The sequence below is a fragment of the Argentina silus genome, assembly GCF_951799395.1.
Source record: "Argentina silus genome assembly, chromosome: X".
NCBI classification, from domain to species: domain Eukaryota; kingdom Metazoa; phylum Chordata; class Actinopteri; order Argentiniformes; family Argentinidae; genus Argentina; species Argentina silus.
In genome coordinates, this window is record NC_139653.1 from 8,052,616 (window position 1) to 8,072,935 (window position 20,320).

Genomic DNA, 20,320 nt, shown 5'->3' on the forward strand with positions numbered 1-20,320 from the left:
AGTCACTCTCAGATGTCATCGAGGACATGGACACAGCTGAGACACAGATACAGATGCACAACAGGCACGATCATGACAAATCATAATCTAGTGTGGATGTGGTTGTAATGTGAAATGGGCATGTGCCTGTGTGAGCTTGTCTTCCTCTGTGTGTACGTACGTGTGTGTGTTGTTGTTGTGTGTGTGTGTGTGTGTGTGTGTGTGTGTGTGTGTGTGTGTGTGTGTGTGTGAGTGTGTGTGTTTGGAATACCTCTCTTGAGGGAGCGGGGGCTGCCGGGGCTGCTGCCCTTGCGGGAGCCCGAGCCAGAGGTGTGGGAGCTACAGAGAGAACCCTCTTCCTCTCCTGAGCTGGATGACTCCTCAGAGCTGGACGACTCCTCTGAGAACGGATTGCTGCTCAACAGAGTGGCCTTCTGCAGGACACAACCGTCCGTCAACGTCACATGCAAATACAGAATAGCCTATACAAATACACACACACACACACACACACACACACACACACACACACACACACACACACACACACACACACACACACACACACACCTACCCCCTTCAGAGTACTGTAAACAGGTGTGGTCATGTTCTTGTAGATGAGGGACGTGTAGAGCATGAAGGCGGGGTACGAGGACTGGAGGGAGGGGTCTGGAATAGATGTCACAGCTCAGTCAGCCAGTGATAGAGCCTGAATGACATTAAAGCACTGAGCAGGTTAGTCCGACTCTCTCACCTTTACTAGCCTGGTCTGTGACTGAGGTCTCCGACAGCCTGATGCCCGACTTGGCCACGGCGTAGATCCGGCTTTCCTAAATGAACAGTCGAGCAAAGAGAAACTATATATTTTCTTTATCTTATTTATTTAACCCTTATTTTACCAGGCAAAATATATAGCACCAAATCATTGAATGCCAATAAGCAGGTCAACTCGTGTTGCCATCAGGAGAAACTGTTACATCCCCTCTGCTGTAAGCATCCTCAACCAGAGAGTGTAGGAATTATTTCTGTGTGTTTGCTACATTGTATTGATTTTGGATGTTTTGTCTGTCTGTTTTTACATTTGTGTGACAGTGTGCCAACGAAAAAAGTCAATTTCATGAAAATGTAATGTTCTATAATGTTTATCTACCGGTCCGTCAATCCCAACACTTAACTGGCTGTTTAGCTCATATTCAGCCACGGTCTCTACAGTACATACAGTGTCATGTCAGGACAGGAATGTGCTGTGCTCACCCAGGAGGGGAACCTGTGGAGTGGGGGTGTGGGGGGCTTGTTCCCTGGCACGGTCACGGGAGGCTCCGAGTTCTCTGGGCCCTCCTCTCTGCCAGCTGTGGTGGGTAAGGTTGGCGAAGCTGACGTGTCCCTGCCCGTTTCCATGCCAACCGCCTGCTCCTGGTCGAGGTCTGTCTCCTGCAGCCGGAGGGGGCGGAGCATGCTGATGGCGTTGCGCGTGCGTCCGTGTGCTGCCTCTGTGCTGAGGGGTGGTTGACTCAGATGCCTCTTTGCCAGAGCCACGCTCATCACACCGAAGCCAGCAGGGGTCCGCAGGCGGGGCTGTTTGGGGGAGGCGGGGGTGTCGCCGGGGTCCCGGGTGGGTGTGGGGCGTTTAGGGGTGAGGGCGGGGGTAAGGCTAGGGCTGGGGGTGTTGGCCTCACTTGAGGAGGACGACGAGTCTAGTCTCTGGGACTGGAAGCGTTTGTTGAGCTCGTCTGAGGAGCAGTCCTCAAGCTTGGCCCCCCGTACCTCCTCCTTCTCCCGTGGACCCCCGTCGGAACCCGGCAGGTGGAAGTGGGGGTGCTCGGTGCGCTGCATGTCGTCATCAAACAGAGAGCTGCTATCGTCTGAGGCGGTGAGGTAGGTCTCGCTGCCTGGGCGGCTGTACTGCAAGGCACCTCCCTCACACACACCTCCCTCGGGCACGGAGGCCACACAGCAAGAGGGGAGTCCTCCCGTGCTCTCACACATACTCCCCTCCTCTGAGGCGGTGTCTGGGGGGCCAGGCAGGGCTGGAAACGTGGAAACTGGTGTCTGTTTACTGTTCTTCTCTGTCAACAAGTAAACAAGACGGAAACAAACACTAAGCTTGCTACAAAACATACTAAAGTGATAGTACAGTAATGAGTCATAGAAATAGGGTTGGGGGGCGGGGTCAATTCCATTTAAACTAGGGAGAGATACAGAGTGGTGGTCAAGCAGGGTCTCACCAGTTGCCTCCTCCTCCCCCTCCCCCTCCCCCTCGGGCTGGGTGCTGAGAGACCTCTGAGCAGGCTCGGGACCCGTCAGAACCTGGGGGCTCTTCCCTCGCACCTGGAAACAGCCGAACGTCAGGCTGCTGAGACGCTGGGCCTCGCCGGGCTTGGTCTGGGAATAAGCCCCTCGCTTCAGCTCCATCGCTGGAACAACATAGATAAACACCCACACCCACGCATGCACGTACCGCACACACACACACACACACACACACAGCTTCATGAACCAGATGGACTGGTGGGTCAACAAGGTTTGTGGGTGTGGGTGTGTGTGTTTGTATGTTTATGTGTGTGTATGCGAGTGTGTGAGTGTGAGTGAGTCAATGAGTGAGTGAGTGTGTGTGTGCGTGTGTATGTATGCAAGTGTGTGAGTGTGAGTGAGTGAGTGAGTGAGTCAATGAGTGAGTGAGTGAGTGAGTGAGTGACTTTATGAACCTACCCTGCACCTGTTTCTGTAACTCCAGAATCTGAGCTTCCTGCTGTTGATTCGTCTCTCTAAGTGCAGCATTCTCCACCTCGAACTGGAAACAATGCATATGCTTGTAACACTAAAACACACATACACTTGAACAAATATATATATATATATATGTTTTTTTATATATAATATAAATATATTTTATATCTAATCTAATTTTCTATAACTAATCCAGATTAAGAAATATTCTTTTCATGGGTTTATTTAATCTGGGCCTTTTTGAAACTGTGTAATGGTTTATAGGCTGTTTAGATCCTCTTATATTGAGTCATATGCCAACACATAGCCTACCTACTGCACATATCCACACACATGTCCTTACACACACGCACGCACGCACACACACACGCACGCGCATGCAAGCACGCACGCACGCACACGCACGCACACAGCGTAATTTACCTCACTGAGTTTGAGCATCACCCACTCTTTGATCTTGGCTGCTTTCTCCTCCACTGTCTTAGCATCCAGGACACGAATCTGTTTCTGGAACAGAGAGACATGAGGAGGTCATAACACTCCCTTTAACCTTAAAGCAGAAATTGTACTTAAAATAATATTAATAAATGTTTTTTTTTTTCTCATCAGCCCACCATTAATATGGTCCCATAATACACAATTTTGCTGAACAAGAAAAATAACAAAAATTCATATCTCTAAAACAAGCTGTAGGCTTGAAATCCTGCTCTTAATTACAAGAGGTAAAAACACCAAAGTGACCAGTGATCAGTTTACCTGCTCCTCCAGCTGTTGCTCCAGCAGGGTGATGATGTCATCTTTCTCCTGCAGCACAGACTGTAGGTCCTGACAGCGTCTGAACAAATGCAGCTCAGAATCCCCCGACTGACCGTCTGTGGCCTTCAGCTTCTCCTCCATCCACTGCTCCTGAGATACAAGGCTGGATTATGGACCGGGCCAGTGCCCCGGGGCCTCGGACTGCCAGGAGGCCTCCAAGCCTCAGGTCGCACGCGGTGCGTGGCCCAAGACTTCCGAAGGAAGTTGAACGCCAGGGCCCTCAGTGGCCGGGCCCCGCAGCGCTTACAATGTGAGGCCCCTCCGTGCTTAAAGCGTGAGCTGACCACTAGGACCCCCAGACCCCTCCGTGCATATATCGAGCGTAACACCTGGGCCCCTTGGTACATACAGTGCATGCTTAAAACGAGAGCCTCTCGGAGAGTACAGTGCTTCTGTACAACTGAGCCACTGGTTGGCACGCTACAATATGCTGTGACATGATACCATATTCACCAACAACTCAGTTCATTCTGCATAACAGGACAGTTTGAAGGGCGTCATATTATTGCAAGCCGTTTGTTATTTGACTTACTGTAACTAGATATCCCTTTATTTTAGCTAGCTGCCCATTTTCCCTAGCTCGCTGCCCATATGATTCAGCTTGTTAACAGAAATTAGTTAGCTAGCTGCCATTTTTGCCAGCTAGCTGCCCTTATAACCAAATTAGCTGCACTAAAAAGCCAACTAGTTAACTAGCTATCGGCCTAAAACCCTAGCTGTCTAACTAGTTAGGTGGCACACAACTTAACTAGTTAGTTAGGTGGCATTTGTTCGCGGATCGTCTGTGTGAAAGGGGTATAAGATAAAAGGGTAGCTAGCTACAGTGGGTTGAATAAATGTTAAAACAGCATGCCATAGTCATGATGCTTAAATCAAAGCTACTAGCTAGCTAACTATTACTGCTATTAGTTCAAAACTACTATTAGTTCAAAACATGGGATGCTGTGGAAAATAAAAACCTCATTGAGAGCTTATTAGCTAGTGGTTTTGTGAAACATTAAAAAAATATGCCAAAAGCTATATTTTTTCATACACTAACGCATATATAAGAGACCCAATCCATACTTAAAGATTAAGGAAAACCTCATTCATTTTTTCCATAGACCATCTGTTTTTAGATCCACGGATGTAGATAATGCTAACGTTGACATGCAAATTGTCGACAGCTCAGGACTTTTTTTCCCCTCCCCATCGATAGGGTGTGGCCTATGTGCATAGTCTCCACCAAGTCATTTCACTGGCTTATCAGAAACCTTTGTTGGTTGTTCAGCCAATGAAAAAAAAGTTAGCTTTTGAATTTCAAGCAACATAATTCTTTCTGTGTCAAGCAGGTATGTAAGATTTCTTGGTAGGAAAAGCCACAGCCACATAGTTCTGAAATATGGACCACTAACGTTGGAATAGTGGTGCTTCCAAAAGGAAAGCCAAAAAAGAAAAGGAGGCAAGAGAGGCAGTTTTGTTTCAAAGTGTTCCACTCATTGCCAACTTCTTTCAAAAACCCTCTGGCATTAATAATGATGACAGCAGCACTATTGTCAGCTGAGGAAGGAACTACCACTAGTTCAGTTTCCAGTAATGTTGTTACTCCCCCAGAGCCATCCTTTGAAGGCAAGTATACAAGAACCATCATTTCCACTTCAGGAGCAGTTGGACAGTTCACAAGAATCAAATCAGCAACCAAGCCATTCCTGGTGCTATGAAGTCACTGACCCTGCATTACGGCAAAGCACTTCCAGTGGCATTGTTAAGTCAGTGCTTATTGAAAGAGGAGCAGTCCCCTTCCAAAACTGCAGTGAAAAATACCCAGCTTCAGTCCGAGATAGAGCGGTTGGTGGAAAGACTAGAAGTGTCAGCAATGAACTTCTGAACTGTATATTGCCAAATGGGCAGAATGTTTCTAGACAGTGGCTACTGTACTCACCCTCAACAGGTTGTGTGTACTGTTTTGCATGCAAACTGTTCTCCAGCAAGCTCGGTGGCTTAAGTCAGGGCTTTAGTGACTGGAAGCACTCTGAAAGAATAGGGGAACACGAAAAGAGTGGAGAACACAGATCATGCATGCTTGCCTTGCACCAGCGGACAAAGGGAAGTTCTATAGATGCAGATGTCATGCAGCAACTTGATGGGGAACGTAAATACTGGAGGGACATTTTGAAAAGAGTTGAAGCAGTGATCAAGTTCTTGGGTGAAAGAGGACTTGCGTTTAGGGGAGATGATGAACGATTTGGATCAACCCATAACGCTAATTTCCTTGGCATCCTAGAATTGCTATCACAATTTGACCCATTCTTAGCTGAACATATTAAAAGGTTTGGCGGAAAAAGAAGAGGCACAGTGTCCTATTTGTCATTGACAATATGTGAGGAACTCATTGGGCTAATGGGTCAGAAAACTCGCCAAACAATAATTGTTGACTCCACCCCTGTCAGATGTGGACCAATTGACGTTCACAACAGAAGCAGGAATGTGGTGGAGCGATTCCTGGGCTTTGAGCCAATTGAGAGCCACACTGGTAAATGTTTAGCAGACTGTGTGACTTTGATGGTGGAGGGCCTTGGGTTGGACCTCTCAAACTGTAGAGGTCAGTCATATGACAATGCAAGCAACATGTCAGGAAAATACAATGGGCTACAGGCCCACCTGAAACAAAAAAAAAACCTCTGATAGAGTATGTGCCTTACGGCAGTAGCCCAGAGGCTGACAAGTTTTTTAACATGTTGCAGTCACTGTACACATTTTGCTCTTCATCCACACACAGATGCGGAAAGTCTTTCGGAAGACAGATGTCAGACTGTGAAATTACACCCACATTAGAGAGGCCTTCAGTGGTATGTGCAATGATGATAATGAGAAAAGTGACACTTGAATTGAGGCCACTGGAATAGGTGCTAAAGTGGACACCTTAAAGATGGTGTTCATGGCACATTTCTGGGACGTCATACTTGACTGGCCCCACGCTACAAGCATACACCAACAGAAAAGTACATTGACATCTCTGTGGCAGCACAGCTTTTGTCTTCATCGAGGGATTTTGTGGTGGGACAGCGACACCAGTTTGAGGCTTTTGAAAGGGCAGCCGTAAATGTGACAGGTGCCTCTCAGTCATATAAGCACGATCTTCAGCGAAAGAGGAAACGCAAAACATTTGCAGATGAGAGCTCAGAGGCAGGTGTGACACTTGAGGGGAGGGAGAAGTTCAAAATAGAAACATTTTATGTGGTCATTGACAAGCTAGCGGCATGCCTTGAACATCACTTGGAGGCTTACAAGCATTTGACCTGTCAGATCAGGTGTCTAACAGTGATGTCATAGTGGAAAAGGTAAATGCACTCTCTGCTGCATATCCATCAGACCTGGACATTTGCCAACAAACTCATCCAATTTAAGACTTTCGTGTCTGACTCTGAGGGTGAGAAGTGCCCAACTAAATTGCTTGAGACGTTGCAGACACTTAATCTGCAGTCAGTGTTCCCCAATGTTTTCATGGCACTTCAGACTTTTCTAACTTTGCCAGTGCAAACTGCCAGGGTAAGCGGACATTTTCCCTTTTAGGCAGAACATTTTTTTAGCTGCGGAGTAGCATGTGTCAAACATGTCTCAGCTCATTGTCACTTATGTCAATAGAGCCAGACCTTGATGATCTAGTGCAGTGGTTCTCAAATGGGGGTACGCGTACCCCTAGGGGTACTTTGGAGTACTGCAGGGGGTACTCAGAAACATTTGGTACTTTTTAAGGTATTGGTTATAGACAATATTAAAATAATCCCACGGTAATAAAATCAGTTAAATCTGGGTACCAACATACAAGTTTGATAGCCTAAATCTTTATTTAAAAAAGCAATGAGCATATCACGTTCCGGACAATGACATATGTCAACATTGATTGACGTATGTCAATCAAAAAAATACTGTAACGACCCTGTGTAAGGCCCGTTAGCAGCTCCGCCAAGGGAGTTAACTCTCTTGGTGTTGTGGCTAGCGCGGCCGGTTAGCGGAAGGTTGCGAGTTCGATACCCGCTTAAGGCAAGCTACTCTACCCCACCGTTCGCTATAATACTTTCGCGCCAGCTAGCTAACTGTATACATTTTTTTTCACCCTGAGTAATTCTGAAAGCTAGATAATAGAAAATGGACAAGTGGTTAAAACGCAAATCTGACAGCAATGAGAAAGGAGAACCAGTGAAAAAGAAAGCTCATCCAGAAACGCCAAAATTCCGTCAATATCAAGAAGAATATTGTAACGAACGGCGGGGTAGAGTAGCTTGCCTTAAGCGGGTATCGAACTCGCAACCTTCCGCTTACAAACCGGCCGCGCTAGCCACAACACCAAGAGAGTTAACTCACTTGGCGGAGCTGCTAACGGGCCTTACACAGGGTCGTTACACTATCCCCTCCGTTCGGGAGAGCGTGCCCTCACGCTTCACTATACAAGTCTCTCACGTGGACACGCCTCTCCGATGGCCTCACGGGCGCCATCCCACTTCTGACACCAATGTAACGAACGGCGGGGCAGAGCAGCTTGCCTTAAGCGGGTATCGAACTCGCAACCTTCCGCTTACAAACCGGCCGCGCTAGCCACAACACCAAGAGAGTTAACTCCCTTGGCGGAGCTGCTAACGGGCCTTACACAGGGTCGTTACAATATATTTTAATGGGATTCACCTCCACATGCTCTGAAAAATAATCTACAATATGCCTAATGAATTTTACTGGTGCATTATTATTATAATTATGGACCAGTTTCACACAAAACAATGTTATAATGAATTGCATGATGATGTCATAGATCATCGATTATGTCATCTACAGCTAACATTACAAAATTCAAAAGACACTGAACTTATGATCATTTCAAACAAAGCCATCGGAAAGGTCTATCTGCTACTGCTAGTTTTTTTTTTTTATGCCAAGTGACCATGAACAAGTTGAAACCCCTCAGTGTTCTGCATCAGATTAATTACCCTGGTATGTATTCAAATATTTAGATATGTACTTCAACTCCACTTCCACATGTGTGACTTGAAGGTTGACCAATTTGGTTGACCAATTCATTTTCACAAATAAGTCTGAAATATCTGGCAGAACCTGTGTGCAGAATTCATTTACATCATATGATAATGAAATTCATGCATAGCTACCACAAGAACTGGCTAACTTGTTTTAATTGATGATGTTACTGTTGACAGCAGCAGCAGAATGTGTTCTGAAAGTCTTATTCTGGGTTCAGACATTAAGTCTTAGTGATCATGATACATTTTGGTGTAATTCACATGAGATACAAAGAAAATATTGGCTTTGATGTTGACTGAATTGAGTTCATTCAATATTCTTAGTAACAGATAAAATGCATTAGTTCAGTTGCTGATACATACAAGAAATGCATTATGATGTCATAGATCAGAGATTATGATGTCATCTTCAGCCAACATTACAAAACTCAAAAGAAACTGAACTTATCATTTCAAACAAACACATCGGAAAGGTCTATCTGCTACATTTTATGTCAAGTGACCATGAACAACATGAAACCCCTCAGTGTTCTGCATCAGATTAATTACCCTGGTATGTATTCAGATATTTAGATGTGTATGAGAATTCAACAGTAACAACAACAAAAAGAACTTGCATTATGAGTAATCAACACAGACAGAAAAATGCAGTGCTTGCCATGAGAAAGTCAGAAGTAAAGTCATGAGGCAGGTTATGATTCAATGAAGTGGCCTGCCACTATCGGTTTAGTAAGCAGCTCATGTTAACTCCACTTCCACCTGTGTGATATTTTGTCTTCTCAGCTGGATGTGTGTCCTTTCATTTTTCCTTCACCCCTGTGTTTTACTCCAATCATGGAGCAAACAGTCAGAGTGCCAATAGCTCCCCTCCATGCTCCTTCTCAAGCCTATTCCCCAACGACGTGGAGATGGTGAGCGACAGCTCCCAGTGCCCCATCCCATACCCCAACGACGTGGAGATGGTGAGCGACAGCTCCCAGTGCCCCATCCCATACCCCAACGACGTGGAGATGGTGAGCGACATGACGGCCTCTGACCCTCAAAGCTCCGTCCTCTTACATGTGCAGAGGCCTTCAGCCTCCAAAAAGAGGAAGAGGGAGGAATCACTGAGACACACCAGCAACTCCGAGGATGACGCTCTCCCCAAGAAGCAGAGGAGGATCCTCCAACTTAGCCCCCGAAGACGCCAGAGATTCAGATGAAATTTCAATGTCTCTTTCATTGTCCACACAACGACTGGACAATCATTGACTTGAAGGTTGACCAACTTGTTTTTACAAATAAATCTTTAACATCTGGCACAACCTGTGTGCAGGATTCATTTACATCATATGATAAAGAAATTCATGTATAGCTTCCACAAGAACTGGCTAACTTGTCTTAATTGATATCTTGTTTTTTTTTCTTCCAATATAAGCATTTTTGTTTGCTAAACTGTTTCACAGTGATGAAAAAAAAATCTACAATATGCCTAATGAATTTTACTGGTTCATTATAATTATAATTATGGACCAGTTTGACACAAAACAATGTTATAACGAATTGCATTATGATATCATAGATCGGAGGTCCGGTAATGGCGGCTTGCTGAGAAGACCTGTGTTTTTCTCTCCTCCACTAAACTTGATCAAAATCCTATACCTAACCTGTAACCACATAAGCTATTAATAACACTTCTAAAAGTGTCGAATGTCGTCTGCACCAGGAAAAGCGAGTAAAGCTCGCACAAAGAACTTACAATCTAAAATATTAGACTTTAGCCCGGCTAAGGATAGCGGGGAAGCTAATGCTAACGCGATGGTGGGAGAGACGGTTGAAACCACCGAAGAAGGGGAAAAATACAGGGCGATTCTGAAGCTATCAAAGATCTGAAGGCTGACTCTTCAAACAGATTGGACGGAATATTGGTCGCAATTGAAAGGCTGAGAAAGGATATGGGAGAGTGTACGGAGCGTATCACATGCGCAGAGGTCCGTATTTCCAATACCGAAGATGAGGTGATTAGCCTACAGCAGTGGTTCTCAAATGGGTTCTCAAGTGGTTCTCAAAAGCAATGAGCATATCACGTTCGGGACAATGACCTATATCAACATTGATTGACGTATGTCAATCAAAAAAATACTTTCGCGCCAGCTAGCTAACTATACATTTTTTTTCACCCTGAGTAATTCTGAAAGCTAGATAATAGAAAATGGACAAGTGGTTAAAACGCAAATCTGACAGCAATGAGAAAGGAGAACCAGTGAAAAAGAAAGCTCATCCAGAAACGCCAAAATTCAGTCAATATCAAGAAGAATATATTTTAATGGGATTCACCTCCACATGCTCTGACCCTCCCCTGGCGTTGTGCTTCTTTTGTGGGGAGAAACTAGCCAACAGTTGCATGAAGCCAGCCCACCTCCAAAGACACCTAAGCACAAAGCATCAATGTCATGTCGGTAAGCCACCAGAGTTTTTTTAAGAGAACACTTTCCGACTTCAGATCATCCCAAGAAGTGATGCGAAAAGCCTCCACAACATCAGCCAAAGCACTCGAGGCTTCTTATGCAGTGTCTTTGCTTGTAGCTAAAGCTAAAAAGCCATTCACCATAGCTGAAGACCTGCTGCTTCCAGCTGCTATTGTATTGGCGGAGACTATGCTGGATAAAACCGCAGCAGACAAATTAAAAACTGTGCCTTTGTCAAATGACACAGTTAGCCGCAGAATTGATACGATGGGCACAGACATCGTTGATCAAGTAGTGGGAAAACTTGGCGAATCATTTTCATGTTCACTCCAGCTGGATGAATCAACTGATGTCAGTGGACAGGCACAGCTTCTTGCTTTGGTGAGATACGTCGATACTGACGACATTTGTGAACATGTGCTTTTCTGCAAGAGTTTGTAGGGGAAAATAACCGGAGAGGATATTTTTAATGTTGTTAATGCATTCTTCGGTGAAAATGGTCTGAACTGGAGATCATGCACAAGTGTCTGCACTGATGCGGCCGCATCAATGACAGGTCGCGTCAAAGGGCTGGTTGCGCGAGTGAGGGAGAAGAACCCTGATGTGCTGTGGAATCACTGCATCATACACAGGGAAGCATTGACATCAAAGAGTATGAGTCCTGAGTTACACGAAGTTTTGAACGACGCTGTCAAGATCATTAACTTCATCAAGTCAAGGCCACTTAATGCGCAACTGTTTCGCAGCCTCTGTGAACATATGGGCGCTGAACACACGCAACTGCTGCTCCACACAGAAGTGCGCTGGCTTTCCCGAGGCAAAATACTTAACAGGCTGTTTGAGTTACGCTCGGAAGTGCGCACCTTTCTGAGAGACCATGGATCTCCCCATGTCACCTTGTTTGAGGACATGCACTGGCTTGCAAAGCTATCCTATCTTGCAGATATATTCAGCAAACTCAACGAACTGAATGTGTCTCTGCAGGAAAAGGACACTATCGTTCTGAACCTGTATGACAAGGTGGGGGGTTTTCTCAAGAAAGCAGAGCTGTGGAAGAAGGCATGTGCAGAAGGGGATTTCACCTGCTTTCCTCAGGTGGATGCTTTCCTTTCCAATGGGGATGTGGATAGAGCTCCAGTGAAGGCAATAATAGAGGGACATTTGGCCAACTTGACGAGTGGTTTTAATTCTTACTTCCCTGACATTAAAGAGAAATCTGCACAGCTGGACTGGGTGAGAAACCAATTTCTCTTGGCTGAAAGCAAGAGAATCAAGTTTCCTGCCAGTCTTCAGGAAAATCTCATTGATGTGTCATCTGACCGTGGCCTACAGATGAAGTTTGAGAGCTCCACTCTCACACAGTTTTGGGTGTGTGTGAAGAAGGAACACCCTGAGCTGGGAAAGAAAGCTTTGGAGCAGCTATACCATCTGGATCGACTTATTTGTGTGAAACCTCCTTTTCGGCAATGACCCAAATTAAAACAGAGCAAAGAAACAAGCTTTGGGCGTGACCAGGCTCCGGTTCCACTGTCTCTCTCTCTCTCCACCTGCTCAATACACACCTTTTGGCCATCACCTCATCACCATGCAGTTATCTACCCTGGCTTTCCAACTACTCATCGCTAGATTGTACTAGTTCCTATGGTAGTTTCTAGCCTTACTACGTTGAGGCTTGTTACTACATTTCGTCGTATTAGCTACAGGTGTTTTGTACCTGTTCTAACTCTGATCTCCCTGTTCCTCGTATCAGATTCCACCTACCCGTCGGCCTGCCTACCTACCAACCAGGCTGCCTGTCCGCCCACCGGCCTACCCTTCCACGCTGCCGGTGCTACCTGCCTTCCAGCCGCCTGTCCACTGCCAGACTACCCCCTACCCTTATCCCCTCATTAAATACCCAAACCTGCTATGCTTGTCCGACTCTGTATTCACGCCTGGTTCTCCCGTTTAGTGCCTAACAAAATGTTTTGTGCCGGTGAAGGGGGTACTCAGCTGAAAAAATATTTTAAAGGGGGTACACTAGCAGAAAAAGTTTGAGAACCACTGATCTAGTGGATGATTTTGCAAGGAGGAAGGCAAGAAAGACGCCAATATAGGAAGGCGGGGGGGAGGGGGGTGGGGGAGTCTAAAGGACCCAGGGGCCTCATGGGACCATTGTGCTGCTGAGATACGCATGCAAACACACACACACACACACACAAACACACACACACACACACACACACACACTCACACTCACACTCACACTCACACTCACACACAGGTACGCATGCAGGCACACATGCATGTACGCACCCATGCACCAACACACATACACACACATGCCCGCACACTTACCTGCTGGTGGGCATTGAAGGCACGTTTCTCTGCCTCTATCACCTGTGTCTCCAGCTGCTGTATCTGTGTGTGTGTGTGTGTGTGAGAGAGAGAGAGAGAGAGAAAAATGAGGTTTGAGTCGGTTTAGATATCCATCCTCAGGGCACACTCTCCTCACTTGCACCTCATTCTGACCTGAATAAAACCTTCATTTCCCTGCTGGTCTGTCTTACCCACTACAAGAATGTTTATATGGCCACTGAGGTGAAACATCAAACCCACATACAGCACATACAACCAAATAAAGAACGCAATCTTAAGGACGCATACATACAATTTCCTATATGTCCTAATTACCTACTAGCCTATGGTGAGACTTGCGCCCTGTTCCAATACTTTCAAAATGCATCCTTCTTTCCTCCTTCCTTGAACTTATAACTGATCTCACATGATTGGATTAGACAAAGCAAGCCCTTCATTGCATTGCTTTCACCAATTAAGTAATGTCAGATCAAGGAAGGATGCATATTAAGCGTGAGTATTTAAACAGGGCCTAGGCTCCTCTCATAAGTCCACATCATGATGGTAGCAGCCTGCTACAGAGAAGTCTAGGTGGATGTGAAGGTGCACTGGTGTCACAACTCAAAGGTTCAGCCGATCCTTTGTGTTGCCTGTCCAGAGAGAGACCATGTGAAAGCTTTTAGGCCCATGTTAAAACCACAGGGACACACAGTGTGCCATTAATACCAGAGAACAGTTCTGTTTACACTGTGATGCAACGCCTAACGGGTCTACTGCTGCTCACACACCACTTTGTCACACTCACAGTGCATGAACACACCACACACACACAAGCAGACATGCAGACACACACAGACACACACCACACACACACACACACACACACACACAAGCAGACATGCAGACACACACCACACACACACACACAAGCAGACATGCAGACACACACAGACACACACCACACACACACACACACACACACACAAGCAGACATGCAGACACACACAGACACACACATACGCACACACACAGCTTTGTGGGGATGGCGGAGATGACTTTATGAGTAGCATTCCTCTCAAATTCCTCAGCTCAAAGTGGCGGAAGCAGCAGGGAAACCAGTGTCTTCTGTGGAGGCATTCAACATAAAAACCTCTGAGGGGAGAGACTGGAGACACAGACTTTGAATCTATTAGACAATGGCTATGTCCCAGACAACACCATATCCCCCAAGACAAATAAAGTGTCACATGGGATCTCCTCTCCATCCATCTAGCCCCATTCAAGCAATACCAATGACCCTCCATGCACGCACGCACGCATGCTTGCACGCACAAACACACACAGTGCTGTATTCTGGGATAACAGCGGTGCTTGTGTGGACTGGAGACCTGGCTCCAGAGTTTCTGTTGGACTGGACTCTCTCCATGCTCTGGCAGTGGTTCCCCTCTCAGCAACATGTTTCTCTTTAGTTCCACTGACTGTGAAATGGGCCCAAACCCAGGCCCAGCTCGACCCAGGGGTAGCTGCTGCCACGCCCTTACACACTCAGAGTTTCCACTACAGAACCATTTCTAGACAATACTGAATGCAGCAGGGTCGTATGTAGACACACTTAGTTTTCTCTGTGTGTGTGTGTGTGTGTGTGTGTGTGTGTGTGTGTGTTTCATACATGTAACCATGGAGTACAGAGCAAAAAGGTACATTTCAGTAGACCTTAAAGACCAGTGAAATCTTTTAAATGGGCATTCAATGAAAAGCGGTGGCACACAAACACAGCGATTCTGTCTGAGCCTGCCTAGTCCAGTCAGGCTTCAAACACTGGCAGAGGAACAGGAGGCCTTGGGCCTGTTCACAGCATAGAGCAGGAGTACACGCACGCACGCACGCACACAAGCATGCAAGCAAGAAAGCACACGCACACACACACACACACACACACACACACACACACACACACACACACACACACACACACACACACACACACACCTACATTACACGAAAACAGACAGAGAGAAAAATACATCCTGAACTTGCCAGCAGTCTGGACCAAGGGATGTGACGTGTTCTGATAAAAAAAAAAAAAAAAAAAAAAAACATGAATCCAGTTTGTTACTGTTAACAGACAGAGACAGACACATACATACATACATACATACATACATACATACATACATACATACATACATACATACATACATACATACATACATACATACATACATACATACATACATACATACATACATACATACATACATACATACATACATACATACAAACAAACATACATACACACACACACATACATACATACATACATACATACATACATACAAACATACATACATACATACACACACACATACATACATACACACATAAATACATACATACATACACGCACACATACATACACACACGCATACATACATGCATGCATACACACACACACACACACACACACACACACACACACACACACACACACACACACAGACAGACAAAAACATACACACATACAGAGACAGACAGACAGACAGACAGATGGACAGACAGACACAGACACACAGACAGACAGACAAAGACATGCACACATACATACAGACAGACAGATAGACAAAGACATGCACACATACAGATTGGCAGACAGACAGAAAGACAGACACACACACACACACACACACACACACGCCACATCTTTTCAGAACGGATTCTCTAGAGCCCAAGGTCCTCCACAAATGACAAACCACAGCTTTCTCTCAATGCACAGATATAGCATCAGGCAGAGAATAGAACTGTAATTACAAGGCTGGAGAGGACACACCAACCACACATGTACGCACACACAGGAATGCACACACACTCACGCACACGCACACACACACACACACACACACACACACACACACACACGCATTAGTGACCTATGAGCCACTGGGCAGAAGAATTACAAGGTAGGCGTGTGTGTGTGTGTGTGTGCATGTGTGCATATGAGTGTGTGTGTGTGTGTGTATGTGTGTGTGTGTATGTGCGTGTGTGTGTGTGTGCGCACACTTGTATGTGCGTCTCTCAAAGATGAATCACTATGTCTGTCCATATCCTGCGTAGCTCTGATGGGACAGTGTAATGACAGTTACAGGGGTGGTAATAAACACTGTGGTAATCTATGGTCATGGCTCAGAACGACTATAACGACCACACCTACTGTCTCCTCAAACCATCCTGACACCATGCAAACGTTTGCCCAACGTTAGCAATTAAACACACTTCTGGTATACACGGTCCAACGCAACACATCTCAGTCACACAGCCCCCCCCATAACCCCTTTTACATCCCTCTACAAATCCCCCCCCCCTCCCTCCCCCAGAACCCCTCACTGAATCCAAACTCCAGTTTGCCTCCCCATTCCTGGAATTCCAGGCCTGCCTCTTTGTGGCCAACTACCCTTCTCCCTCCCTCCCTCCCTCCCTCCCTTCCTCAGCCTCCATCCACAAAGCCCCTCTTTGTAGCCACTGGGGCCAGCGTTCTCAGTTCATCACTACAGCACCTTAACTACAGCGTAGTAGTGTAACACTACCACACTGTAACACTACCACACTGTAACACTACCACACTGTAACACTACCACACTGTGACATTGGGACATGGGCTAGCTCATACTACAGCCTCTGATTTCTCTGCCGTCTCTCAATGGCTTCATCAAATATTCATTCTACATGGGTGACGCACACACTAGCCCAAACAGACACTTGACTAGTGAGAGGGGGGATTGTATGACTGATGGGCTAGAACTAAGAACCTCTCACATCTGAGTAATTAGACCAGACACAGAGCCCCTTTGAGTCCCCCCACCCCTCCTCTCATACACACGCAAATGCACATACGCACGCACGCACGCACGCACGCACGCACGCACGCACGCACGCACGCACGCACGCACACACACACACACACACACACACACACACATATGTTTGTCACAAGGAGGAAACCAGCAGAGAACAGAGCAAATATCTCAAGGTTAGAGACATAAGCGGAATTCCATCTCAATATCTGGTGGCAGCGGCAGGGCAAGCTCTGAAATTGAAGGCATATGTTTGTGTGAGCACTGCAGGGGGTGCGGAGAGGCAGAGAAGTCTTTCTGAAGAGATACCACTGACAACTTTCCCTGAGTGTTTGTGTGTGTGTGTATGTTTGTTCAATCATGTGTGTATGCTCATAATCACCATTACCACTACATTCTTGGACAAAATTGTCATCCACTACAAGTATGTCAGGGTCATCAGTAAGGTGGTCCATCTGACCAACAGCCCCCCCCCATAAAGGCCTCCACCCAGACAAATATGGAATCAATCAGGGAGTGCCAGGCAGGAAGAGAGGAGGAAGGCTAAGCCAGAGCACATGTCTCCACCCCAAATGTGGTTTCAGTCTTTAAACATCTGTGTGTGTGTGTGTGTGTGTGTGTGTGTGTGTGTGTGTGTGCTTGCGTGTGTGTGTGTGCGCTTGTGTGTGTGTGCTTGTGTGTGTGAATGTGCTTGCATGTGTGTGCGGGGGTGGACCACAAAAAGAAGGGCACTGTGACTAACGTCATCATCTCTTCCTGTGTCTCTCTCTGCCTGCTGCAGGGAGACACCAGCACCATCACGGGCACAATCTTGGGAAAGTAAAACATACAGTGTATGGGTTGGTTTGTTTTCAGAGTGAGCTGTACTGTATGGTTCAGTATTCCAGCTGGTTATTTCAGTGGCTACTTCAGCCATCCCCCCCCCCCCCCCCCCACCCCAAACCACTGGAAACAAGGTGTGGAGAAAACAAGAGTATGAGAGAGAGAGGGAGAGGAGAGAGAGGGAGAGGAGAGAGAGAGAGAGAGAGAGAGAGAGAGAGAGGGGGAGAGAGAGAGAGAGGGAGAGGAGAGAGAGGGAGAGAGAGAGGGAGAGGAGAGAGAGAGAGAGAGAGGGAGAGGAGAGAGGAGGAGAGAGAGAGAGAGAGAGAGAGAGGGAGAGGAGAGAGAGAGAGAGAGAGGGAGAGGAGAGAGAGGGAGAGAGAGAGAGGGAGAGGAGAGAGAGAGAGAGAGAGAGAGAGAGAGGGGGAGGAGAGAGAGGGAGAGAGAGAGAGGGAGAGGAGAGAGAGGGAGAGGAGAGAGAGGGAGAGGAGAGAGAGAGGGAGAGAGAGAGAGGGAGAGAGAGAGAGAGAGAGAGAGAGACATAAAGACTACAAGAGAGGAGGACAAAGAAAAGGAGTTGTGAGTGACACGCGTCCCTCCGCTGTGACACACATCCCTCCGCTGTGCCAAACATGGAGAAGTGTAGGCTGCCCTCCGACTGCCTCTCTGGTCGCTCGTTCACTTCCTGTGCAACACCCTCTCTGTTTACCAACCCAGGAATTTCCTCCCATGGGCCGCCAAATGATTACAGGACCATTTATTTCTACTCCCAACGTCCGTCTCTCACTCCCTCTCTCCCTTCTCTCTCTCTATACTTTCACTCTCCCTTCTCCCAATGACAGCCTTTCCAGGTTTTTGCCTGATCAACATTCCTGATTTCAAGTCCTAGCCCTGAGACCTCCGCCCACCTCTCGTCTTTTTTAACAGAAGTATGTAGCTCTTACATCCTAAGTGAGCAACATTAACTGATGGACACCCACCCACTGTCCACTCAGCTCACACCCACACACCCACACACCCACACACCCACACACCCACACACACCCACACACCCACACACCCACACACCCAAACACACACACACACACACACACACACACACACACACACACACACACACACACACACACACACACACACACACACACACACACACACTGTGTCACAGACACACAAGTGAGAGATAAGGGCGGATTCTTTGCAGCTTATGTGAGCCCCCACGCTCTGATGTGCTGTTTAAATAGGCGCTGAGGCACTGGGAGCCTAGTGCAGAGAAACAAAAACACAGAGGGGCGCTGGATGTCCAGTTGCTGAGCTCATGTTGTCAGTAGGAGGTCCAGCTATGATAGAGGTCAGGGGTCAGTCCCAGAGGATTAGGCTAATTCTGCTCATGGCCGGATAGACGGGGGTACGTCAGTGGTCACCATGGAGGGAGAGAGGGACACTGACAAGGGCACAAACCTCTCTCTGTCCCCTCATCTCCTCACTCCTCATCTGCATGAATGTTGGTGGGGAAGGAACTAAGAAGAGAGGAGTTTATTCAGTTCTAATGACACTACTTACATGTGAAATGGATCTCAACATTGAAATCCTCACAAAGTGCACCCAATTAACACTCACGTGTGTGTGTGTGTGTGTGTGTGTGTGTGTGTGTGTGTGTGTGTGTGTGTGCGTGTGTTTGTGTGTGTGTGTGTGCATAGATACAATAAGACTAAGACAGGCTTTCTCCAAAAATATTGTTTGGCTCACCAGCTGAGCTTGACTATAATTCAATAAAGTTGGGGCTATCCCAGAATGCAGTTCTTGGTGGAGCACTGTGGTTAGGCTGCTGTTTACATTAACCTCTAATCAGGCTCCCTGGAGACGGGCCACAGAACTAGGCCACTGAACAGCAGGGGCCTGGCCGACCCCGCCATGCAGACCAGGGCTGGGGCCAGCTCTCTCTCTCTCTCTCTCTCTCTCTCACACTCACACACACACACACACACACACACACACACACACAGCCCTGCTGCCACATGACCAAGTCTTCGTCATTCTCCCTATGCCCTCTCCTCTGTTCTCACAGTCCTACATTACTGTGGACATGCACGCACACATAAACCATATCGTCATACTCTATCCATGAAATGGATGCTTCACATTGATCAGCAAAATCATAAAGAGAGAAAACAGGAAAGAGCAGCTCTTCCAATTGACACAGTCTCTGAAGCGTCTGCTGAACATATGCTATCTGACTGACATTAATGCCGATGGGAGTTAATTTAGGATCAGGCTCCATTCAGGGCTCCTAGGCCGAGGGGAGGGTGATCTAGCTGAGGAGGAAACTGCAGATGTT

The 20,320-nt window shown here is 46.8% G+C and overlaps 1 protein-coding gene across 1 annotated transcript in view; it reads right to left on the reverse strand.

The window, feature by feature from the left end:
- plekhh2 (pleckstrin homology domain containing, family H (with MyTH4 domain) member 2) overlaps positions 1 to 13,421 on the reverse strand; it is a 24,799-nt gene extending 11,378 nt beyond the window's left edge. The window contains exons 1-10 of the mRNA XM_083694455.1: positions 13,316 to 13,421; positions 3,463 to 3,606; positions 3,130 to 3,213; positions 2,689 to 2,770; positions 2,205 to 2,393; positions 1,234 to 2,045; positions 734 to 809; positions 554 to 648; positions 251 to 413; positions 1 to 36 (exon numbers count right to left, since the gene is read on the reverse strand). The exon at positions 1 to 36 is cut by the window's left edge and continues 101 nt beyond it. Coding sequence (XP_083550581.1) covers positions 1 to 36; positions 251 to 413; positions 554 to 648; positions 734 to 809; positions 1,234 to 2,045; positions 2,205 to 2,393; positions 2,689 to 2,770; positions 3,130 to 3,213; positions 3,463 to 3,603 — 1,678 coding nt within the window. The 5' untranslated portion in view covers positions 3,604 to 3,606; positions 13,316 to 13,421. The remainder of the gene's footprint in view (positions 37 to 250; positions 414 to 553; positions 649 to 733; positions 810 to 1,233; positions 2,046 to 2,204; positions 2,394 to 2,688; positions 2,771 to 3,129; positions 3,214 to 3,462; positions 3,607 to 13,315) is intronic.
- Positions 13,422 to 20,320: the final 6,899 nt, after the last annotated feature.